Source organism: Strongyloides ratti (genome assembly GCF_001040885.1).
Source record: "Strongyloides ratti genome assembly S_ratti_ED321, chromosome : 1".
Lineage (NCBI taxonomy): Eukaryota > Metazoa > Nematoda > Chromadorea > Rhabditida > Strongyloididae > Strongyloides > Strongyloides ratti.
Window position 1 is genome coordinate 3,007,320 of NC_037307.1, and position 24,752 is coordinate 3,032,071.

The 24,752-nt window shown below is 22.1% G+C and overlaps 12 protein-coding genes across 12 annotated transcripts; 4 read left to right on the forward strand and 8 right to left on the reverse strand.

Annotated features, from left to right (window-relative positions):
- Nucleotides 1-74: 74 nt before the first annotated feature.
- On the reverse strand, nucleotides 75-1,508 carry SRAE_1000095800 (3'-5' exonuclease domain and Ribonuclease H-like domain-containing protein; the record flags this gene model as incomplete). Its single annotated transcript, XM_024647854.1, has 2 exons — nucleotides 75-1,289; nucleotides 1,482-1,508. The coding sequence occupies 2 exons, from the start codon at nucleotides 1,506-1,508 to the stop codon at nucleotides 75-77; spliced, it is 1,242 nt and encodes a 413-aa protein (XP_024501890.1).
- A 338-nt stretch (nucleotides 1,509-1,846) lies between these two features.
- SRAE_1000095900 (Hypothetical protein) lies at nucleotides 1,847-2,629 on the reverse strand (the record flags this gene model as incomplete). Its single annotated transcript, XM_024647855.1, has 4 exons — nucleotides 1,847-2,186; nucleotides 2,225-2,406; nucleotides 2,507-2,527; nucleotides 2,618-2,629. The coding sequence occupies 4 exons, from the start codon at nucleotides 2,627-2,629 to the stop codon at nucleotides 1,847-1,849; spliced, it is 555 nt and encodes a 184-aa protein (XP_024501891.1).
- Nucleotides 2,630-2,952: 323 nt separating this feature from the next.
- On the reverse strand, nucleotides 2,953-4,587 carry SRAE_1000096000 (Hypothetical protein; the record flags this gene model as incomplete). Its single annotated transcript, XM_024647856.1, has 2 exons — nucleotides 2,953-3,287; nucleotides 3,921-4,587. The coding sequence occupies 2 exons, from the start codon at nucleotides 4,585-4,587 to the stop codon at nucleotides 2,953-2,955; spliced, it is 1,002 nt and encodes a 333-aa protein (XP_024501892.1).
- Nucleotides 4,588-5,294: 707 nt separating this feature from the next.
- SRAE_1000096100 (Hypothetical protein) lies at nucleotides 5,295-6,959 on the reverse strand (the record flags this gene model as incomplete). Its single annotated transcript, XM_024647857.1, has 1 exon — nucleotides 5,295-6,959. One exon carries the CDS (start codon nucleotides 6,957-6,959, stop codon nucleotides 5,295-5,297), a length of 1,665 nt encoding a protein of 554 aa, XP_024501893.1.
- An 874-nt stretch (nucleotides 6,960-7,833) lies between these two features.
- SRAE_1000096200 (Hypothetical protein) lies at nucleotides 7,834-8,909 on the reverse strand (the record flags this gene model as incomplete). The annotated part of the gene is made up of 2 exons (XM_024647858.1): nucleotides 7,834-8,783; nucleotides 8,837-8,909. The coding sequence occupies 2 exons, from the start codon at nucleotides 8,907-8,909 to the stop codon at nucleotides 7,834-7,836; spliced, it is 1,023 nt and encodes a 340-aa protein (XP_024501894.1).
- Nucleotides 8,910-9,907: 998 nt separating this feature from the next.
- SRAE_1000096300 (Hypothetical protein) lies at nucleotides 9,908-11,465 on the forward strand (the record flags this gene model as incomplete). The annotated part of the gene is made up of 6 exons (XM_024647859.1): nucleotides 9,908-9,961; nucleotides 10,009-10,342; nucleotides 10,467-10,556; nucleotides 10,597-10,689; nucleotides 10,732-10,939; nucleotides 11,450-11,465. The coding sequence occupies 6 exons, from the start codon at nucleotides 9,908-9,910 to the stop codon at nucleotides 11,463-11,465; spliced, it is 795 nt and encodes a 264-aa protein (XP_024501895.1).
- A 3,016-nt stretch (nucleotides 11,466-14,481) lies between these two features.
- Nucleotides 14,482-14,991, reverse strand: SRAE_1000096400 (Hypothetical protein; the record flags this gene model as incomplete). The annotated part of the gene is made up of 1 exon (XM_024647860.1): nucleotides 14,482-14,991. The coding sequence occupies one exon, from the start codon at nucleotides 14,989-14,991 to the stop codon at nucleotides 14,482-14,484; it is 510 nt and encodes a 169-aa protein (XP_024501896.1).
- Nucleotides 14,992-15,348: 357 nt separating this feature from the next.
- On the reverse strand, nucleotides 15,349-16,356 carry SRAE_1000096500 (Hypothetical protein; the record flags this gene model as incomplete). Its single annotated transcript, XM_024647861.1, has 1 exon — nucleotides 15,349-16,356. The coding sequence occupies one exon, from the start codon at nucleotides 16,354-16,356 to the stop codon at nucleotides 15,349-15,351; it is 1,008 nt and encodes a 335-aa protein (XP_024501897.1).
- A 733-nt stretch (nucleotides 16,357-17,089) lies between these two features.
- On the forward strand, nucleotides 17,090-18,783 carry SRAE_1000096600 (Hypothetical protein; the record flags this gene model as incomplete). Its single annotated transcript, XM_024647862.1, has 2 exons — nucleotides 17,090-17,680; nucleotides 17,782-18,783. The coding sequence occupies 2 exons, from the start codon at nucleotides 17,090-17,092 to the stop codon at nucleotides 18,781-18,783; spliced, it is 1,593 nt and encodes a 530-aa protein (XP_024501898.1).
- A 566-nt stretch (nucleotides 18,784-19,349) lies between these two features.
- Nucleotides 19,350-20,594, forward strand: SRAE_1000096700 (SET domain and Post-SET domain-containing protein; the record flags this gene model as incomplete). Its single annotated transcript, XM_024647864.1, has 2 exons — nucleotides 19,350-19,475; nucleotides 19,521-20,594. The coding sequence occupies 2 exons, from the start codon at nucleotides 19,350-19,352 to the stop codon at nucleotides 20,592-20,594; spliced, it is 1,200 nt and encodes a 399-aa protein (XP_024501899.1).
- Nucleotides 20,595-22,024: 1,430 nt separating this feature from the next.
- Nucleotides 22,025-22,719, forward strand: SRAE_1000096800 (Hypothetical protein; the record flags this gene model as incomplete). The annotated part of the gene is made up of 2 exons (XM_024647865.1): nucleotides 22,025-22,058; nucleotides 22,139-22,719. The coding sequence occupies 2 exons, from the start codon at nucleotides 22,025-22,027 to the stop codon at nucleotides 22,717-22,719; spliced, it is 615 nt and encodes a 204-aa protein (XP_024501900.1).
- Nucleotides 22,720-23,302: 583 nt separating this feature from the next.
- SRAE_1000096900 (Hypothetical protein) lies at nucleotides 23,303-24,493 on the reverse strand (the record flags this gene model as incomplete). The annotated part of the gene is made up of 1 exon (XM_024647866.1): nucleotides 23,303-24,493. One exon carries the CDS (start codon nucleotides 24,491-24,493, stop codon nucleotides 23,303-23,305), a length of 1,191 nt encoding a protein of 396 aa, XP_024501901.1.
- Nucleotides 24,494-24,752: the final 259 nt, after the last annotated feature.

The window sequence follows — 24,752 nt, forward strand, 5'->3', positions numbered from 1 at the left end:
AAAATAATTTTGTACAAAAACTTAATAACATTTTAACCTAATTTTTAAGTTTCTATATAAAATTATATGTAAGTTTAGATTGTCTTTGATGGTTTTAATTTTTCACTTTTACATGTTAAAGCAATTTTTTTAACATCAACATTTAAAATATTTCCCCATTTTTCTAATTTATTATATATCATTCTATTAGCTTCTGCATCTAATGCTGCATACCGTATTTGAGATATTCGTAAAGGTCTCTTATCCCATACTGAAACTTGTTCAGATTTATCAATACTTTTACCTAAAATCAATTGACATAAACTAGAAAAACTTGCTCCTCTAACACTATCCGTAAAACATTTCACATCATCTTTATATTGTTTCTGTATTTTAAAAAAATTTGATTTATAATTTGTAACATCCATTTCATTTTGTCCAGAAATGTTTCTTTTATCATTAATATCAATATTAATGTCTTGATTTTTATTTTTGCAAATAATTTCTTTCCAATTTGGATTAAAAAACTTTATATTGAATATATTTTTACTTTTTATATCATTAAGAGGTTGATTACTACTTGCAATATTAAAGTTATTTATTAAAGTAGTTAGGCATATTGTACGCAATGGATTAGATAAAATATCTATTTCTGGATACATCTTGAATAAACAGTTTAAATCATTATATGGATTTTTCCCCAATTTTATAAGATTTTTAGATGAAAATAATTTGTTAATAAAATTACTAGTTGTTTTTTTGTCTCCATACAAACAATCAATGATAAAACATTTATTGTTAAATGATACTTGCAAAATAGATAAAATTTCATTGTGGCTATATGGTGACCATTCACAATCAAATCCAACTACATTAAATCCTTCTTCACTTGCACGTTCAACAGTAGCAGTTGCATTTTCAACTTCTTCAATTGAAGAACAAAACATTACTTCAACACTTTTTGGTAATGCTAAGTAATTTGGTGTTTCTATGTATAAACTATCACCATCTTTATCTTTAAATGGAAAACTTTTAGGAAATAAATCATTACCAATACTTAGTGATTTCCATTTAGAAAGTTCTTCAAAATCATTTTCTTTCTTCAACCAACTTGTAAAAATTTCTTTCATATGTGGGTGTTGAGAAATGAGTCTATAAGCAATGTCATTAAATTGATAACTATCAATTTTTTTTTCAACATAACGTAACTTTCTAGTGTAATTTAAGATTTTAAAAGCTCTTGTTACTGAAATAACTTTCTGGTTACTTTTAAAACATTTTGGTTGAAAAAATATTTCTCTTTTATTTTTCTACAAAAAAAAAAGTTATTATAGATAAAGATTTTACTAAATTTATAATTTTTCTAGTAAACATATAAAAGAAACTAAACTAAAACAACAACAAATTCAACATTTAATATATATAACTCCAATATGTAACATACAAACCTTTTTAAAATATCAGTATTAATTTATTACAAAAAACTTTTTTAAAAAACATACCGTAAAAATGTTTATTCTTGAAATCATTTCAAAGATATAATAAGTTTTTAAAAAATTTAAAATTTATTAAACAAATTTCTTTTTAGGACCACCAGTAATATAAAATGTTTACACCCTAGAAATTTTGTAAAACGTTTCATTTATAATTTTTATTAAAATTAATTTTTTTAGATAACCACAAAAATCTATAATAATATATATATAGAATAATTTTTTTCTACACTTTTTGATAAAAAAATAAAAAGACAATATAGTGTACTCAATAATTTATTAGTACAAGTTAAAATATAAATACAATACGGGAAAAAATGTTATACTTACTTACATTTAACTTCAATATTTTATAATCAAAAATAAGATAAATTTTAAATATCAATAGTATGTACAAATTTTTGAACATTTGCAAGAAGCCTGTTGTGAAGTTCACGCATACGACCTTTATGAGCATCAAGTAGATCTAATTTTTCTTTGACAAAATTAAAAGCAATAGTTTTTTCCTCAACTTCACTCTTTAACTTTTCTCTAACTTCAAATCTTTCCTTAATTAATTCATTAAGATTCTCTTCTTTTACAATCATCTCTTTTTTTTGGGTATTAAGCTGATGATTATGACTAGTCAAAGTATCAGAAATTGATTTTAACTGTGATAATTCATTTTGTAAAATTTCAGGTAACATTTCATTTTCGCTATCTTTATCTATTTCCCTAAAAAATGTTTTAAAATATATAAAAAATAAACATACTCCATTGCCCAATTAGAAATTTTATTGGCTAATCCAATCATTTCCATTCCTTTTTTTTCATTAATATCACGCAAACGATTGGCAGTTTCTACTGAAGATATTTCACGTCGTTCCATACGCTGAGTTACTTTGATTTTTCTTTCTAAAGCTGCTAAACGACTCAATTTTCCTGCAGGCTCCATCTTAAAAATTATGTGATAAACTGTGGTTTTTTTTATTTGTGTTACAAAAATATTAAATTATACACGATAATGATGTAAGAAAGTTTTCGCTAGTCCAAACAATTGTTATATAGTTTAGTGCCTAAAATAAAAAATATAACTAGAAAAAAATCATACAAATTAAATTAAAAATGTGCCAAAATTGATAATTATATAAATTATTTCAACTAACATTTATTTGCATTTAATGATATTTAGAATATATCCTAAAATAATAAGAATCACAACTGTTTTATATTTAGAAAAAGATAATGAGTAAAAACAACGTGAATTTTGCGCGTAATGCGACGTTGTAGGACATTTGTGGAGAAACGCTACTTCGTCAGGTAAATTTTTTCTAAAAATAACCAATTTTTTCCTCATGTTTTCTCTTCTTATACCTTCTTACTTTGTTTCTTCTTAATGCTTGTATATTAAATTATTACAATAAAGAATTGATACTCGTTTTTATAAAAAGTTTTTGCAATTGAATTTTTAGTTTATGTTATAGAGTCAATGTATGTAATATTAATCAAACCATTTATGCATTCTATATATGTCGTCAAAATAAACTTGAATATTATATAACTCAGCAAAATTATTAAATAGAATTGTACCAACAATCAAACCATCAATATCATATTCTTTTTTGAAACAGCTCAGTTTTTTATAATATTCCAAGCATCTATCATATTTATATTTTCTTTTAATACTTATTGTATTTGTAAGAAAATATTTTAAATCACTAATCATACAAGATTCAACATTACATGGTAATTCAATAGGCTCATTATCACGAGACACAAATATTTTTAAATTTTTAAAATTTCTTAAACAATTTTTTTCAATTTTTGGAATTGATCCTAGAAATAAAAATTTCAAATTAGGAAATAAATTGTTCAAGAAAGATGTTATTTCACTTGTAAAGTGAGGAATTGTATAAAAGTATAAATTTTTTATACTTTTTGAAATACTATTAAGAAATAAAAATGTTTCTTTTTGCCAAATTTCTAAACATCTTTCTATTTTATGTTTAGTTACTTCATCGCTTATTTTATTTTGACCTTTCATAAATTTTTTAACAATTAAATTTGATATATTAAAGTACCAAATTATTTGTATTGTTTCTAATTTTTCAAGATTTTTAGAAAATTTAAAAAGAAAATTTTCTGATAATTTTTGGTAATTTTTTTCCAGGTTTAAACATTTGTAGTTAATATTAAAAACTATTTTCAAACTTTTGAGATTTTTCATATGGGATAAATGACTGGAAAGTTTTCTTATTTCTGAAGGTAATGAAATTTTTAAACTAAGACTACGAATGAAAGTAAAATTCATAGTATTTAGATTATTTAGCCACTTGATTATATTAATATTATTAGAAAAAAATGGATTGGAAATTGATAAATAACTTTTTTTGGATATTATGTATGATAGAATACAATTGTTTGGTGTTGATAATAGTTCTGGAAAGGAGGTATCTTTTTGTGCTTTACTGAAAAGTATATCAATAGTAATTCCTTTAATAGTACTAGCAATATCAACTATTTTTTTGTCTCTTTTGGTTGCAATTAAATCTTCAACATATAAACTTATTTTCTCGAGATTTTTGAAGCCATCAAAAATTTTATAATTTGTAATATCTGGTGTAGGAGGCCATCTTTGATGAGAATAATCTTTCTCAATCAAAATGTTTATTTCAGATATTTTGTCATTTTTAATTTCATTTATAAGTTCTTGAATATAATACATTTCTTGATTTATTGAAAAAGATAATGTTAATTTTCTAATATATGGAATTTCATTTAAACTATTATTTACCATAATTCCAAATTTTTTAATAGCATAAGGTTGTGGTGGTTCAGTTATTAAAAAAATATCAAGAAAAGATTGACTTATATTTTGAAAATCAAATGATTTACAAGAATAATTATGCTCCATTTTAATTTCTGTTCCATTATGGTCTGTATCTAATGTACAAGCAATAAACAATTCATTTGGAAAATGGATAGTTGCTTTTTTTTTGGCATTATTAATAGCTTCTGAAATTTTTGGACATGCCTTACTTAAATTACTAAGAAGTTGCCATGAAAAATTACATGATATTTTTTTTAATAAATGTTTTTGTTTTAGTATAGTCAAAAATAAATAGTAATCTTCCATTTTAACTAGATATTGTGCAGGAATTTAATTAACTTTTCAAATCTTCAAGATAATTTTTTTATCAAGAATGAAATTTTATTTGATTAATATTCACTAAAATTAAAACAATTAAATTTATTAGTAAAAAAAAATACAACATAGTGTATTGTACATCATTTCAAATTGGAATTGTTAAATAACTTTTTTTTTGCTACTAATAATAAATAAAATTATAAAATTCTATACGACAACTTAAATGGGTAAAATACACTATTATTAATAAAGTAAAGTAACTCATAAAAAAATGTAAATACTTTGATACAGATCAAGTATAAATACATACAGTTTTTTTATTAATTAAAAAGCAAAATTGTTATATTATGAGTTAATTGAAAAATGTATTGTGTTATAAAAATTTTTTCACATTAATACTTTAAAACATGTGTTTTAAAGTTTGATACATTTCTTTTCAATCTAGCAATCTGCTATACTAATAATTAAAAAGCCTAAATATAGCATTTAATTATAGATATTGTATTTATATGATGTAGATTACAATTTTCTTTAATTGAAAAAAAAAACTTTACTTATTTGTGAAACAAAAAAAATACAATAAAAATATAATAAAAATACTAAGATAACTGAATTAAGATAGCAGAATAATGTTATTTTGCCAAAATAACATGGAAGTATAAGATATAAAAAAAGTATCAATGTTATTGGATAAATTAAGTATTAATAAATGTATAATCTAACATACATATAAAGTGATTTCGAATAGCATACAAACTATGAAAATAATTGTACATTATTATTCCTTCAAAAGAGTCAGTCAAGTAACATTCTTTAGTAAATTGATTTAATTTTCTATAACCATCACACAATTGAAAATATTTTTCTTTTTCATTTTTTCTCATATAGAAAGTATTGTTAATGGAAAGCATAAATGCTTCAATTGTTTGTGGTAGTTCAAGATCAATCATACAACTTGATACAAAAAATTTAAGTTTCTTAAAATTTTTTAAACATTTTTTATCAGATTTAGTAATCTTATTTAAAAATAAAAATTCTAAATTTGGAAAATAATCATTTAATCTAGAAGTCATTTCACAAGTAAATTCCAACATATTAGAAAAATATAACTTCTCCACACAATCAGGAGCCTCATTAAGAAAACATAATACTTCTTCAAGGCAAATTTTTGTACACATGGTAAAAATTTGAATTTCATCTTGTATTGATTTTTGGTAATTACTAAAATTCATATCTTCTAAAAAAATATTTTCAATGATTTTCCTATCAAAATTGGTAACAAAATTGAAACTTATTTCAATCTTTTTTAATTTTCTTAGATGTTTAAATGATTCATATAAAATTTTTTTTGATTTTCTTATTTTTTCTAAAAATTTAAGTTCAACTTGAATTGTAAAGTGGTTGACAATAAATTGTATACCCAAACGTTGAAGATTTATCATTTTGGGTAAAAATTTACTGGTTTCATGTAATGTACCAATTGATGAGACTTTAAAATGTAAACTAGCAATAAAGGATAAATCCGACTCATCTAAATTATTTAACCATGACTTCAGTTTAAATGCATTGAAATATATTCCACCAGTTATCATTAAAAAAACTTTTTTTTTCAAAATATATGTAAATATACAATTTTCCTTTTGTAAACATCTATCAAAAGCACTTACTTCTCCATCAAATTTATAAAAGTTAGTCTCAATTGTTATACCTGGAATTTTACTAACTACATCAATAAAATGTTTATCAATATCATGAATAATTGGTTCACTTGGATGTATTATAATTTTTCTAAGATTTTTAAATCCATTAAAAATTTGACTTTCACATATTAGAAATGTATATACTTTATTACATTCAAATGTTTCTTCAAAATTATGAATGTCTAATGTAACTATACTATTATTTGAAATTTCTTTCAATACACATCCAGCCAAAATATTAAATTGTGGACTTAATTCAAATTTAATAGATAACTCCTGAATATGTGGTAATGTATTTAATAATCGACCTAACTTTTTACCAATAATTGACATATTTTTTTTTGTTAAATATATTTGTGTTGGCATAATAATACATTCAACCTTTTTTTGATCATTAATATTAACATAACCTTCTTTAAAACAAATATTTTCAAAAAGTTTTGATAAAATTATATCATCAGGAGTTCTAATAAATAAAGTTGAATAATAATTTTTTAAATTTGTTATATTATCATTTCTTTTAATACAACTTAATGCTTTAAGATATTCTTTACATGTTAAACTGAAGTTTGAATAATCGTTGAAAGAAAAGTATTTAGAAATTGTCTTCCATAAGTGACTTTGATTTAATATAGTAAAAAAATATGTGTTATCATTCATTTTGACAAAAATATATCACTCAAATTTGTTTAACTTCTGAAATATTAAAATAGTATAAAAATAAAATTTATGTAATTAATCGAAATAATAATTTTGACAAATAATATTAATTTAGACGCCTATAAATAATTATAACAAATGAGATTTATTACTTACTGTCAACTAACTAACTTGTACATTCTATCCATCAATATTTCCTTTAAATTCCACAATGTTAAAAACTATCTCAAAAATCATATGATAAACTTTTGATTATATTTTTAATTAAGAATTAATTACTATAAAACAATAAAATTATCATATAAAGTAAATTGTAATATTTTATCATAATTAACCACCTCGAAATTATATATTTAAAAATTTTTATTCTAAAATCATTACATTATTACTAGAGTAAAAGTTTTTTAGTATAAGATAAATAACAATGACTAGTTAAATGATAAATTATTAGTATAATTTTTGTAGTAAGTATTTGCTACAACAAAAAAAAAATTAAAAATTATCTGAACAATTAGTTTCTTTTTAAAATGATAAAAAAAGTGTAAGATAAGAAGATTAAAGTTTAATATAATAAACTATATAAAAATAAATTTCTATGATTCTTACTAAATAATCTAGAAATAAATCAAAAAAAAATATAATAAATGCTTTTTTAAGTATTTAAAATTTTACTATATTTTTTTTTACTTTTTTAAAATTTTGCTGTAGACATTTTTTATACAAAAATAAATTATTAAATTTATAAATATAGTAATAAAATATAATTGTAGTTTTTAGAATAATTTTGGAACAACGATTTTAATTATATTTTATAATCACTACAACTACAAAGTTAAAATGATTATAAGACAAAATACAATGACATAATAAAAAATTAAATTCTACAAATATTACAAAAGTTATTACAACCAATTCCACCAGGGGTGGCACCACAATTTTTTAATGGTATAACTTTTTCAAAAGCACCATCATATACATTAATATTTCCACAATAAAAAAGTTCTAAACGTAAGGAAACTTCTTCACTTTTAGCTGAACACCAATAATAATTATACTTATTTCCATCGTGAATATAAAAAAGAAAATCATTGTCATTTGGGAGTAGGGAAACTAAATGTTTTTTACAATAGTCATTTTCTTTAGTATCTTTTTTACAAATAACAATGACTAAAAAGTGAGTCTTATTTTTATTACAACAATAAATGTCACTAAAGTAGTAGTTGTGAAATTCTGGATTAAGTAACAAATCTGCATCAATAATAAATCTTACATCTCCAAATCCGCTTTCTCTTGGAAATTCACTTTTTTGATAAAGTATTCCAGAAAAAAATAATCCACGTACTTTTCCGGTCAAGGGATGTCCAGAATGTCCAGTATTATCTTTTATATATGGACTCATCATCCCATTATTTAAATTTTTAACATTTTCAAAATATAATTGCGGTTTACATCTATATAATTTATCTATTTTGATAGGTTCATATTTTGTTGTTAAAAGCAATTCACAACTTTTTACATACAATTTTTGTATTTTTGATTTTGTTAACATACAATCATAATTTGCTTTATAAATATACTTCTCTTTTGTATCTTGATCAAAAACAATAAAATAATACTCGTATTCAATTCCTAATTTTACAGCTAATGTTAAATCATCTCGTTCATCTACCTTAAATTCACGGATCTCTGATTTTCCAAAAAAATGTTTTTCTTTTACAATTAAACCTTTTTCTGAATTTGGTATTTCTTCAAGAATTTTTTTAACATGAATTGTAACAGACAAATTTTCATTAACAGTTAAATCTAATTTTCTTCTCACACAATCTAAATTAAAAAAAATTATATTATATTTTATTAAAAAAAAGGACATTTTTTACCTGGTCTAAAGCTAGTTATTTCATTAGAATAATATATGTTATTAAATTCTTTAAAATTATCAGAAGTTGACATAATAGCAATTAACTAATGTCTTAAAATAATTAATACAATGAAGATCTAAAAAAAAACAAAATTTAAAAAGTTTATCTCATTCGAATGAACATCTTGTTATAATAAAGTAATGAATGTATTTTGTTTTTTTAGATTGAAGATATTATATATATATAAGTACAAAAAACTATAACCTCTTGCTCTTAATGTGGCATTTTTCACAAGGGATTTTTTTATGACAACGATGTAATTTAATAATATTTTTTGATCTTTTTCCTCATAAATATTTATTTTAATATATACGTTCAAATTTAATATTATTGAAGAAAATCTTTTTGTTAAGCATTTATTGAGAGTTCAAAAATTGTTAAATTTTCAAATGACATACTAGAAATCAAATTTACAGAATTATTAAAGAAAACAATTTTTTGAAATCTTTACATAATTTTTTTTACTCTGTTATTAAAAGTGTATAACAGTGAGAAAAAAAATAAATTTTATCATTAACATATAATCAATACTATTCATATTGATTATTTGTAAGGAAAAAAGAAAATAAAACACATTGAAGTTGTACATAGTTTAATAATCAATGATTACAGTTAAAATATAAAAATCGAATTTATGTTTATTCAACCTTAAACTATGACTCCAATTTCTTCAAAAACAAAGTTCAGCCCCATGGGAAATTACATTATAAATTGGAAATTTTAAAATCTTTTTAGATAAACGTTTGTTATGTGTTTTAAAATAATTTTAATTTTTACTAATTTAAATAGGTGAATAAAAAAATTGTGGATGTAGAAATAAATGGAATGCTACAAATGAATTTTTAATGCATTAAGGTTATTAGAAAAACATAATCACAACTTTACTTAATTATTCATAACAATAGTTTTTAGTTGTTTTTTTTTTAAATTACGATTATTAAGGATATATTAATGCTATAGTGATTTTTATTTTACATTAACATACATCCTTTTCAGATTCTTTTTTTCAGACGGTTAAATAATTAATTAATGATGGAGTTTAATGATACTGAAACAGATATTACATTAAAAATAACTAATAAAGTCTGTTCTTTAAATCTGATTATAATTAATAAATATAATTTTTTTAGGCATTCAAACAATTTATTAAAATTCTTTCTCATCAACAATCTTCTAATAATGATTATTTGGTAACAAAGATAAGTAAAATGGAAGAAAATAATATAAAAATATTTGGAAAAATCCAGAAACTTGAAGACATTTTAAATTCTCACAATAGAGCGGTTTTTTATAATTTAAAAATAATCGAAAATGGTATTGAAAATATTGCTGAAATGATTGAGAATAAAAATCATAGAGAAGAAAGCCGTTCCATTACATTGGATAAATTAATGGAGACTAGTCTTTATTCGTGTTCTTCATATGATGGTTTTGAAGATAAAGAGAATATAAATCCAAATATATGTAATAATAGATTAAGTAAATCGAAACTTTCTACCAAAAAAGATAAAGAATTTACATCTGTTTTTAAATTGGAAAATAATGCTAAAATTTTTGATCATCCTTTAAAAAAAATTGGTTTTAGAAGATGATTCAAATAGTGAGAACTTAATTGATAATTTTTCTTCTAGTGATGGAAACTTGGAAAATGAAACAAATGATATTCAATCTTCTTCAAGTAAGAAAAAAATACATAAAATTTTATAGTTTATTTTTAGTTTCTACTACAGATAGTGTCATTGTTAATTGTAGGGAGAATAAAAGTTCAACAGATACAAATGTTTTTTTTAAAAAAATAAACAATAATTATGGTAATTTTATCAAGTCATTAGAAAATAAAGATAATTTTTCAGGAAATGAAATTTGTAATGAAACAGACTTAAATAATTTTAATTGTAATGACCGTAAAATAGTATCAAAAAACAAAGAAGATAATAATGAATTGGAAGACACAAATATAATTTATCATAAGTTATCATCTGCTTATACAATCAAAAACAGTGAAGAGAGATACAAAATATTTCATACTTTTAATAAATATCTTGAAACATCTAATCTACAGTATGACAAAAATACTACTAATGTTTTTTTTGTGCTTGAAAATAACTGTAAAATTGGGTACTACAATAATATTATAGATAAATTTTATAGTTTAGTTGAAGTTACATGTAAACTAATTTATATCAATAAAGAAGAAACAAAAATATTAGTTTTTCAAGATATTGAAGAAAATGATTCAAAATTTTTTGTCAGAATAGATAAAAATTTTCAATTTTCTTTGTTCAACGTAAATACAATAATATGTGAATATGCCACTAACTATCATTCTGATATTAAAGCAGTAAAATGGTTCATTTTTTTTCAAAATAAACATGATACGGAAATGTTTTCTGACATAATTAATTTTTTTTTGTAATATCAAATATTATTTATTTTAATAATTATAAACTTATGAAATAAAAAAATTAAATTTTTTATATAATGCAATTGATTCAATGTTAATTAACTTGTAGATATAATAAAGATAATTACTTAGTATAACAGTAAATAATTTTTTCAGATCTCTTTTAGAGTCACTGATGGATAGAATAAATGAAAAATAAAATAAATAAAGAATTTTAAAGTTTTTAAAAAATTTAATAAAATATATAGTAATTTGAGTATTTGATAGTTGATAAACAGTAAAAAAAAAGTTTTAGAAAAAGTTTTTATTTTATTCAAATTTTCAAAAAAAATTTCTAATACATACATGACCTTAAAATTAAGCTATTGTTAATTATTTTAAAAATTCATCACATTTCAAAGGCAATAAAATGACTACAATAGCATATTCAAATTCCAAAAAAATTTTTTTTTATCACAATTTTAGAGGAAGAATCAGAAATCTAGAAAATTTTCAGCCAATTTTTCATCTATGATAATAATAATGCTATAGCTATAAAAATTATTAATCTAGACCAACTTTTGAATAGAAATCGAATGAGACTAGTCCCATCTTCATAGGATAAGTATTTGCTGAGATACTGAAAAGTCGGGAACAATGAGTATTTTAGAAAAATTTCCGCCTTTGTTCATAACTCGCTTCAAAATCAAGATAAATGAAATCAGATTTTTGCAATCGTCTTCAAATAAGTTTTCAAATGGGGTCTACCTTCAAAAATTTTCTATATCTTATACCGCTTTCGAGATATAAAAAAATGGTGACAATAGATTACGCGCGAAAAAGTACCAAGCATAGTATTTCAAGAACGGTTAGAAATCCAAAAATCTTTTTAACGTAAGGTATGCCTTAAATATTGAAAGAAGCCCAGCGCATCAAATTTCATGGACCTGTGACTTGATTAACCTGAGTTATCACTAGTTTCTTAAAACATTTTTTTAAACATATTTCTTATCATATCTTCATTTTTAGAAGTCCTATGAAGATGTGAATAGGCTTAATAAATTCCTCGTAAAAAAATGATCTAGAAACAACTGTTTATTTTTAAAATATCTCATTGTATCATGGAAGTTGAAATTTACAAAAAAATATTCCCCACTTTCGCCCTCAACTTTAAATCCTCATAACTCCTGAAATTTCAATTTTCAAATATTGTTGATTATATTCAAAATTCATCCCATTTCAAGGGCTATCGAATGAATGTATTTGCATATTCAAATTCCAAAAAAAGTTGTTATTTTTCTGTCACATTTTTAGAGGTAAAATTAGAAATCTAGAAAATTTTTAGCCAATTTTTATATCTCTGAGAATAATAATGTTAAAGCTTTAAAAATTATTAATCTAGACCTACTTTTGAATATAAATCGAATGAAACTAGTTCCATCTTCATAGGATAAGTATTTGCTGAGATACTGAAAAGTCGGAAACAATGAATATTTTAGAAAAATTTCCGCCTTTGTTCATATCTCGCTTCAAAATCAAGATAAATGCAATCAGATTTCTGCAATCGTCTTCTAATGAGTTTTCAAATGGAGTCTACCTTCAAAATATTTTTATACCTTTTACCACTTTCGAGATATAAAAAAACGGTGACAATGGATTACGCGCGAAAAAATACCAAGTTTCATATCTCAAGAACGGCTGAAAATTTAAAAATCTTTTCAACGTAGAGTCTAACTTAAATTATGAAAGAAGCACAGCGCAACAAGTTTCATGGTTTTGTGACTTCATAAACGTAAGTTATTACACGATTCTTAAAACTTTTTTTTTATCATATTTCTTATCATAACTTCATTTCTAGAAGTCCTATGAAGATGTGAATAGGCTAAATGAATTTGTCGTAAAAAATTGATCTAGAAAAAAGTATTTATTTTTAAAATTTACAAAATTATCATATAAATCCAGATTTACAAAAAAAAATTCCATCATTTTGCCCTTCAACTTTGAATCCCTATAACTCCTGAAGTTTCAATTTTCAACTATTGTTGATTATATTCAAAATTCAACCTGTTTCAAGAGCTATCGAATGAATATATTAGCATGTTCAAATTCCAAAAAAAGTTGTTCATTTTTGGTCACATTTTTAGAGGTAAAATCAGAAATATAGAAAATTTTCAGCCAAATTTTATATCTCTGAAAATAATAACATTTGAACTATGAAAATTATTTATATAGAGCTACTTTTGAATAGAAATCGAATGAAATTAGTCCCATCTCCATAGGATAAGTATTTGCTGAGATACTGAAAAGTCGGGAACAATGAATATTTTAGAAAAATTTCCGCCTTTGTTCATAACTCGCTTCAAAATCAAGATAAATGAAATCAGATTTTTGCAATCGTCTTCAAATAAGTTTTCAAATGGGGTCTACCTTTAAAAATTTTTTATATCTTATACCGCTTTCGAGATATAAAAAAATGGTGACAATGGATTACGCGCGAAAAAGTACCAAGCATAGTATTTCAAGAACGGTTAGAAATTCAAAAATCTTTTCAACGTAAGGTATGCCTTAAATTATGAAAGAAGCCCAGCGCATCAAATTTCATGGACCTGTGACTTGATTAACCTGAGTTATCACTAGTTTCTTAAAACTTTTTTTAAAACATTTTTCTTATCATATCTTCATTTTTAGAAGTCCTATGAAGATATAAATAGGCTAAATGAATTCCTCGTAAAAAAGTGATCTAGAAACAATTGTTTATTTGTAAAATATCTCATTGTATCATAGAAGTCGAAATTTACAAAAAAATATTCCCTAATTTCGCCCTCAATTTTGAATCCTTATAACTCCTGAAGTTTCAATTTTTGAATATTGTTGATTATATTCAAAATTCATCCCATGTCAAGGGCTATCGAATGAATATAGTAGCATATTCAAATTCCAAAAAAAGTTTTTTTTTTTTTATTTAAAAAAATTTTTTTAATTATTTGTTTTTCTTTATTTTTTTGTTGTTTTTGTTTAAAAAATTTATTTAAATCAACATTGTAATTTCAAAAAAAATTATACATACATATAATGTTTAAATACTTAAAAAAAGTTCTAGTACTTCAGTAACCTTAAAATTAAGCCATTTTATAAAAATAAGATAATTATTTTGCAAATTTATTCAGTGTATTTTTATTAATTTATAATGTGTTTAATTTTATTATTCAAAATTTATTTTTTATCTAAAATTATTTATTGGTATTTCTACCAATTTATTAGAATTATTAATTATTTGTTTTCTATTTTTTACCACATTCTTTGCATTATCTTTATGACAAACTTTTCCAACATTTACTTTTGATACAATCTTAGGATCATTAGTATATTCTACTATACTCAATGGATGATCAATGTTCATATTCGAAAAAATATTACAATCTTCTTTTTTACTAATACTAATTTCATCAACTATCTGTTGTATTTCAAGACCTTTCTTTGTTAAAGTAATTTTTTTTTCGCTATCACTTGATATACTTTTGACAGAGGAACTCTTTTTTTCTGTTAATGAAGATTGTTTTTTTCCTTCATAATACGACAATTCAGGTAACTCAAGATTTTTACCTTTCCATGTAACACCATCAAAATCTAAGGAACCGATGGTTTTTATTTTATCTGTTTTGTTTGGTCGATAATTACATGCACAAATGAATAAGATAGAATTTATCAATAGCAAGATTGATATTAACATTAAATTTAATGTTGAATTTAAAAAAAAAAACTAAAATTTATAGATATAATTATTTGAGAAATTATAATAAAAAAATAAATAAATATTCAATATCTAATATTATAATACTATTTTAAAATTAACTCTAAATTAAATATTTTTTTATAAGACAATTTTATAAGGAATATTTTTATTATTGTTGTTATTCTTTACTTATAAGAATTGTTAAAATTTTAAGTTATAATTGAACAAGTAGACAATTTAAAATAAGAAAATAGACAAACTTACTTCAAAGTTTATTTGAAATGTTGGAATACAATCGTACATTTCTATGTAATTATTAGTATTTTATGATACCAAAAAATCAAAGTATTTTATTTAATTTTTTGTTTTGTTTGAAGTTGCAGTTTTTAAAGGAGCTTTTGGTAGTTTGTTTTCAACCATTTTTGTATTTACCACAGTACACTTTGTTTCAACTTTTTTTTGATTGTCATTTTCATTATTATTACTATCTTCTTGTACTACCGGTGTTTTAGTTTTTACTAATTTTTTCATTATTGTTTTAGTTACTTCTTTTGTCATACTCACAACAGCAAAAGCTTTTTTTGCAAATTCCCTTTTATTTTCCCCTGTTTTTACATCATTACTAGGAACTTTTTTTTCATCTTGTTTAGGTGCAATTGGTGCAGGTTGAGTTTCTTTTTGATTATTAATAACTGTTGGAGATATTGGTTGTACTTCAACTTTAGCTTTGTCACAAGGTGGAGGAACATTCAGATTGATATTTTCTAATGCTTCATATTCTGCTTCAGGAGTTTTTATTTCATTAATTATAGCTGTTTTAAAGTTTATTTTATTGGATAAATTTTTACATTCTTTAACTGATTTAACTTGAGTTACTTTTGGTTCTGGTTTTACTTCTTTTGATACATTGTCCATATTTATTTTCATTTCTTCAAATATTTCATCATTATCATCTACATCTTTAGCTGATTTTTCTTCCACTTTATTCTCTATATTTTTTGTTGGTCCATCCAAAAATTCATATAAACTTGCATCACGAGGCTCTTTAACTGATGGCAATTTAGGAGTTTTTTGATTTGGTGTTTTTTTCACTTCTATCGTTTTCTTATCATCATTTTTCTTCTTCTCTTCACTTTTTTTATTTCCTTCATTTTTATTTCCCTCATTTTTTTTTTCTTTTGATATTACAGTTACAGCTTGTGTTGCTTTATTATCAACTGTACGTGTAACATTATTTTCAACCAAATCAGTTTTAACATCCTTTTTTTTCTTTTTATTATCAGTGTTATTATTATTTTTTTCTAATGTTACTTTTTCAATTGATGAATGTTGTTTGCAGGCTTTCTTTACCAAATCACTCATTTTTTTTCCTTTTGTATTAACTTTTGCCTTACGCCCACAACCATTTATAATATTTAATTGTAAAAGTAAAATAATAAAAAAAAATAGTATATGGGTAAGGTAATGGAACATTTTACCTCAAATTACTATCATTAAGTAAAAAATAAATATTTTTTTTTTAATTATATGCAAAAAATATTAGAAAATTTTAAATACATTAATTTATTTTACATACAAATTATTATGATTTGTCATTTGATTTTTATTTTTAATTTTATTTTATCAAGTTATTTTTGGAGGAAAAATTAAGGAAATATCATTCAATATTATTGATTGATAAGTAATATAAAAGTTAGGAATTTTTAAAAAAAAATCATTATATTACTTAAATTTATTTATTCTCCATAAAAATATAATATTATATAAATTTTTATATGAATGTAAAAAGTTAATATATTTTAACATTCAATCTAAAAAAAAATGTCTTATTACAATTATCAATATACCATTATATGATAAATCAAATAGTGTAATCCTCCTTTCTGTCATACCATTTAAATCAATTTTAATCTTTGATATATCAATGTATATTAAATGATACTCCAAAATTAATTTAAAAAAGACGAAAAAAAAATTTATTGTAATGTTAATTATTTTAACATATACAGATTATTTTTATCACAAGTTAATAGTTGTAATTTTATATTTCTTTTCCAAAAAAAAAGAGTTACAATTATTTTATTACATTAATTAAATGGATAAAAAAATTTTTAACTATACATCTATTCATTATATACGATGTACCATATATTCAATATCAAATATCAAGTTTTCAGAAATTAGTACTAGTAAAACATATTTTAATAAAGAATGTTCATATGAAAATATAGAAAAATTAGAAATAGATATTTCATTGGAAGATGGTAAAATGTCAGAAAAGAATATGATGGCAGCAGGAAAGAAGGTATCTGAATTATTGAATGAAATACCAAATATTACAGCATTACATCTTAGATACCTTCAACGGCCATTTTCAGAATATTTATTTGAATATTTTATTAAAGAAATTATAAATCATAATGTTTCAATATTGAAAGTATTTTTTAATGATCAGTTGGATTGTTTTTATCAAAATATGTCTATAATTAGTAGTTATAATTTGTTTAATGGTTTTGAAAATCTTAAGTTATTTAAAATTGTTGTCATTTATGATACTTTTCATAGTGACATTAAGGAGATAATTGATGCTGCTAGTACTATTGATAATATAACTATTGAAATTATACAGGAATATTCTTTTGATGCTATTAAGGATTGCTTATATAAAATGAAACATGACAATACAGTAAGTTATAATATTTATTACAAAAAAAAAACATTAAATTGTTAATATTAAAAAATTTATTGTAACATTATAATCTGGTTAAATTTAACTTTTTTTTTTAGAATTCTACCTGCTTATGTAGGAATAAACACTGGACATTAGATATACTATCATACATTATAAAAAAAAGAATTTTCTTATCTATACCAAAGACAAAACCTATTTTTTTTGATTTTAATGAATTATTTCCTACATTGTCAATTTTGGATTTTGGATATATTCGTAGATTACATATTAAATTGGTATCATATCTTGAATTACGTAAATTTTGTACATTTTTGCCATTAATGTCAAATTTGGAATTGTTATCACTTCATATTGATGTCAACACTGACAACATACTATTTCAACCCACTTATTTACCTCAAGTAATAAAAAATAATTGGACAAAGTTATGTCCTGAAATGAATTCACCATCCAGTACACTTTTTGACAAAATCGTATTTAAGGAATCTAAATCTCATATATATAAATCATTTAAATTTCTCAAAAAATTGAAAACAATCCAATTAACTTTAGATATTTTTAATCCATCAGTTGGGCATTTGGTAATTGAACCTTATCAAAAGAATCCTCCAATAGTTCAAAAATATAAAAGACTTTATGACAATGAGATACTTTCTTTTTTAAGTAAAGCACCAAAAGATGTAGAAAATTTGTATTTACGTAGGATACCAAAAATTAAATTTATGTCAACATTTTTATTAAATGAATACTTTCCAAATTTAAATTTTTTATGTTTGGGAGAAATTTTAGATAGTGAAAAGAAATGTCTTACAAATTTGAAGAATCTTAAAATTTTTGTATCACATTATAAAAATGATTTTGAGTTACCAGATACTATTGAATCATTTATGTCATGTATTAATTATTTTTCCTCAACCAAAGAACTTAATTTAGATGAGGAATCATTTCCTGATTATTACAAATATTTAAATAAATTCAGTAATGTTTGTACATTGAATGGATCAATTAAGGGTAAAGTATTTTTTAATGATCATCAAGCTTTCACAAATATTAAACGTCATTTTTCTGATATTGAAGAAATGGCATTTGGTAAATAGAAAAAAATACAAATTTTTTTTTGTATGTTAAAATTATTTATTTATAATAAATGTTATTTGTTAATACTTCTTATTTTCCAACTTTTTTAATTTTTTTTTTGAATTTATATATATTTACAAAAGTTTTTTTATATTTAAACTTTTTGTTTGCCATTGTCTTGGATTTCATTTTATAATACATATACCAGAAAACTATTTACTATTTAGAGTTACTGTATAATTTTTTAAAAAATCTTTGGAATTATTTTTTAATGCTAAAAGCATTTATATAAAATATAAACTAAACATTGGGCTTATTAATAATTATTAAATAGTAATAATTTTATAAATGATAAAAAATTTTTTCAATAAAATTATTATTATTTACAAATATGACTATTAAAGTTATGCTAAACATGACTACGATAATTTAAAAATTACGTAATTATAAAAAAAAAAGTATTTTTTTTTAAAAAAGAAAGTTAATATGGTAAGAAAGTTGTATCTTGTAAAGATTTTCTTTATGGAATACTGTAAACTTTTATTTCAAGCAATTTCATTTTTTGAATATAGTTACTCTGGAAATTATGGCAAGCAAACGGAAAAAATCTGGAACATCTTTTCAACGATATTATAATGATACTTTTTTGGAAATGTTTAAAATTGTTGATGAAAGTAAAGTTTTATTTATTATTGGTATAAATAAAGAAAAGGTAAGTTTAATTTTTTGTCAATTCAATTTTTTAATTAATTTTTAGACAAAGTTTCTTGTTATGACAGATGACTATAGTGATGATAAAACTTTGAAAGAATATATAGGAGTTTGGGAGGCAATCGGAATTCTAAGTGAAAGTATGGTTAAAAAAATAAAAAAACTAAATGATCGTCACATTATTATTGATTCTCTTAAAAAACAAAATCCTGATATTCCATTTCGTATGAATCCATTTGCACCAACTGATTGGAATGAATTTAAAACTTTAGTTAGGTGTATGCATTTGACATGGGCTTATCATTTAGAAACATACAAAGATGATTTTCGTGGAAATGAATTATTTATTATTAATTATTTAGATAATGAATGCCCATCTTTTATATTTAGTAATAAATGTCTATTTGATAAATATACAAAACTAACAAATATAAGTTGTTTTAATGGGTGTAATGATTGTCAATCAACATCATATAGTACTGGTTGTTCTGAAGTTAAACAATGGTATGATACAACATTAAGATGGTTAGTGGGAGATAAAAAATTTCCTCCAGTTCTTGAGTGTTGTAACAAGTGTAGTTGTTATAGAAGAAAAGAAATTTGTAAAAATAGGATTTCTCTTACAAATCGTGATAGTATTCCTCTAATAATATTTAAAACTGTAAAAAAAGGTTGGGCTTTAGGAGCAGGAAGAAACATGAAAGCTGGAGAGGTTGTAACAGAATATACAGGAATTGTTTTTAATCATCTTCAAATAAAGAAAGGATCAGATGCCACATATACATTTGAGCTTGACTATATACGCAAAGAATTAGAAATTGAATATGACACGATTTTTAAAGAAAAAGATGGTTATTATGTTATTGATTCTAAACAAATTGGTAATGAATCAAGATTTGCCTGTCATAGTTGTGATCCAAACATGGATGTTGTGGCTTCATATGGTGTCTATAAATCTCCAACTATACACAAACTATTTTATTGTATGAAAAAAGATGTTTTAATAGGTACTGAATTGACAATTAATTATTTTTACAATCTAGTTGAAAATAAAGATAAAAATATGTTAAAATGTGAATGTGGTTCAAAAAATTGTATGAAAACTCTTCCAACTAAATAAGAAAATAATAGCAAAAATTAAAAAGTGTATTTGTGTTATATAATTTTAATATAATTATTACTAGCAAAAATAATAAAGTTTTTTTTTTTAACAAAATCTAACTGACAGTAGATTTTTTACAGATTCAGGAAATAAAGGTAGATATTAGAGTAGAAAAAAGTATAAATATTAGCAAATTAAAATTACATATCGTAACTTTTTGGTAAAAATTTAACCAATATTTTGTTTAACTTAATATTTGTAGAATACCTTATATTCATATTTTCTTTTTTTTCTTGAATATTTACTTTTCTTACTTTAATAAATTTAGGATATTAAAACATTGAATATTCATAAAAAAATAAATATTATCAATTATATAACAAAAAATTATCTTTTTTTATAATGGAAAATAATGTTTGTTTTATTTATTATCAATATGGAAACTTCATTGATGTCTAGAAGGAAACTTTTATAAATGTAAATGTTCCTATGTCCCTTTTGAAAGATGGAACCAATTTTGAGTCAACATTTGAATATATATTAAAAAAGAGTCCTCCAATATTTCCACTTATATCTGATATAGTTCACTTCAAAGATCAATTACCAGTTATTGAAAAAAGCCAATATTTATTATTTTTTATAATATATCAAATAAAAATTAATAATATTTATTGTTATGAAATTCATCAAAAAAAAAGTTAAATTTTATGAAAAGGTAATAATGATTGGGTAGGAAAAAAGTATTAATATTTAATGATCATTAACTAAATTTTTAAAAGTTAATTTTTTTATTTCCACTACACATTACCGGTAAATAAAAAATTTATTTCAATTTTTTTTTTTGATTTAATTGAATTCTAACAATGTTATAGTTTATAAATGTTTGATTAAAAAATGTACTAAATAGTACTTTGAACATTTTTTTTTCTCTAACAATGATAGTTTGATTTTTCACAATAGTTTCAAAAAATTCTTTTTTTTTTCAACAATTTTATTAGAGAAATAATATTATTGATATAGTCTTCTTTAGAAAAAAAACACTCTTTTAGTTTCAAATTTCTTTTTTTTTAAAAACTTTCATCACTTTAAATAAACATTATCATTAATTTTTTATCATAATATTTAAAATAGCAGATTATATTTTTTGTTTTAAAATATCTTTTCTATTATCAAAGAAAAAAAAGTTTTTTTTAACATTTCTTTTTCACACGTATTTTACTATTAAATTTATTTATGATAGTCATTTGCATTGTCTGTTATTATGTCAAAATTAATTTTCATAAAGAATATTTTTTTGGCAAAGAATTACAATACTTTTTTTTTAGAAAAATCTTCTGTTTCAAAATACTATAAATTAGTGGATAATAAAAATCTAAGACTATCACTTTTACCTTAAAAAGTAATTCTTTTAAATTGATACTTTTTTTTGGAAAAAAATAATACTTGCAATGAGTGATGCGGAATCTTCTGGTGATTATTTAGGTACGTTTTATCAATAAAATTTATTTAATTAATAAATATATTGGAAAAGTATTGGTATAATTGATAATTTTTTTTTTTAGACCAACTTAGTCAAATTACCATAACATTAGAATCTTCTGTCAAAAATTTACATCAACTTATGATGAAAGAAACTAAAAAGAAAAAGACATATGATTGGATTACTCAACACAATAGTATTAATAATCATAAAAAAGTATCTATGGTAAATTTAGCAAAACGTTTGCCTGAATTAAGTATAAAAACAAAACAAATTAATAAATTAAAGGATACTGAAGATACAAGTGAAGAAAGTAAAAGTTACAGTAGCAATACTACTGGTATTCGAGGTGTACAATTATTTATAAAAACTATTGAAAACAAAAAAAGAATAATATTTGGTAATGTAGCATATTTATTCGAAAATGATTCTAAATATAAATACTTTCGTATAAATGTTTTAAATACAAAATTAATGAAATCAATTATATTATGTTGTCGTGATAAAAATAATTTTATGATACTTGAAAAAGAAAATTATACATATATTAAAGTAAACCCTGAAGCAGCTACTGAAAAATTTAATTTAATAAAAAGATTTGTAGTTAAATTTACTGACAAAATAGAAGCAAGAAATGTTTATAAGTGTATTAACAGTGTATGATAATAATTATTACAGTTTTATTATTTTATTTATAAGTTAATAAATTAATTTAAAAGTATATTTTGTGAAATTTTATTATAATATTAAATCTAAAAAAGTATATATCTTATGTGATCATTTTCTTGAAGAATTCTCCACTTTTTTCATATAGATTTGTAATTTTATGTAATTTATTGAGTTTTTCAAAATTTTAAAATTTATAACTTAAGATGGTGAATCTCATAACTAAACATTTATTTGTAAATTTTAAAAAAGAATTATTTTTATGGTAATTAAGTTTTTGATTGTAACTATTTATTCTATGCTTCTAAAAAATAAATCATTACTAAAATGTCCTTATTAAATAATAAAAAAACTCCAATGAATTACATATTTTTTTGTAAAACTTTTTTTGAAGTACATAATAAGTTGAATAATCTGTATCTCAGTATTAAATCTATTTTTTTTTAAAAAAATAATTATTAATAATACGAATTAATATTTAATACAAAAATTATAAAATTCGTTTATTTTATGTCATATAAAACAATAAATTATAATAAATGAATAACGGTATTTTATTATGATTTCACACCAATTTGAATTAATTTTTTTTCTTCTCTTCAACATTTTTTTTTTTATTTTTATACTTTCTAAATATAGCTTTAACTTCTCTACTCATTTTTGGTCTCATTGGATTACTATCAACAGTAAAGATATCTTTTCTAAGATGTCCCATAACAATATTATTGTTAGAAAAATTATCAAGTAAATATTTTATCCATTCCTCTGTAGTATATCTTTCACTAATTTTTAACATTTCATTTCTTGTGTAAGTAAAATGTTTATTTTTTTCTTCAGATAAACGTGTTATAGTAGTTTGTGAATTCTTCTCTTTATTACTACTTTTATATGACTTAATTGTCATTTGTTTAACTAATTTGTCCAAGAACATCTTATAGACATTAGCTTCAGAGTTATCAGAATCATTGTATAATAAATTACTATAAGCTGAGGTCCAGAGTCTTTGTGTTTCTGGAGATTTTGAAGTATTATATTTTAAATATGGATACTTTAATCCATAATTGGATGAAGTAATTTTTGGCTTACAAAATTTTTGTAATTTATTAAAACATACTTCATTACTAGCTTCTTTGAAGGAACTTCCATTATTTCTATTATATGGATTATAAGAAAAATCATTGTAATATGGAATTGATGGTGAATTTGATATTAATGATTTTCCATCACCATGATTTTTGTAATTTGTAGAGTAAGCACTACTTTGTGTTAAATAATTAAAGTATGATGAGTTGTTAGGAGAATCATTAACACATCCACTATCAACAGATTCATCAACATAATTATCAATACAGGTTTTTTTTTCTTTTTGTAAGATTAACAAAATACCAAAATCATTTGATTGATTTTGACCTAAAATTTCTTTCCATTGTTTTAAGTCATATTGCCAAGCAATTTCAACCATCGTTGATCTAGAATAAATTCTATATCCATCAATTCCATCATTTTTGGAGGGACTTCTAACAACTGGAAGGCGTTCAGTTTTATTTGATAATGTTGTGGTAACATTTGTTGTAAAAGCTGTATTCATAATATTAGAATAATCACCACTACCAAAATATGGATTTTTTAAGGGAATAGAATTATTAGTCATTAGTGGTAACATTTGATTTGTTAACCATGGATATCCTGTACTAATAGAGGAATGAACATTTTTTGAAGAATTATTTTTATTACATGGATTGTAAACGGTGTTATAATAAAGGCGATTCATTTTTCAAAAAATGTTTTTGATGTTTTGTTTTAGCCAATTACTTCTGATATTGATATCTGTGAAAAGATAATTTTGTCAAAAATGACAGTTGATATAATTTTGTTCCATTTCATTTATATATAAATAATTGTATATAAAATTTATATATTATATTCATTTTTACATAATTTTTATCTTATCATAAAAAAAAAGAAAAAAAATTTGTCATTTATATAATATACATGTAAAAATTTTCATAATTTTTTAGTTATATGAAGAA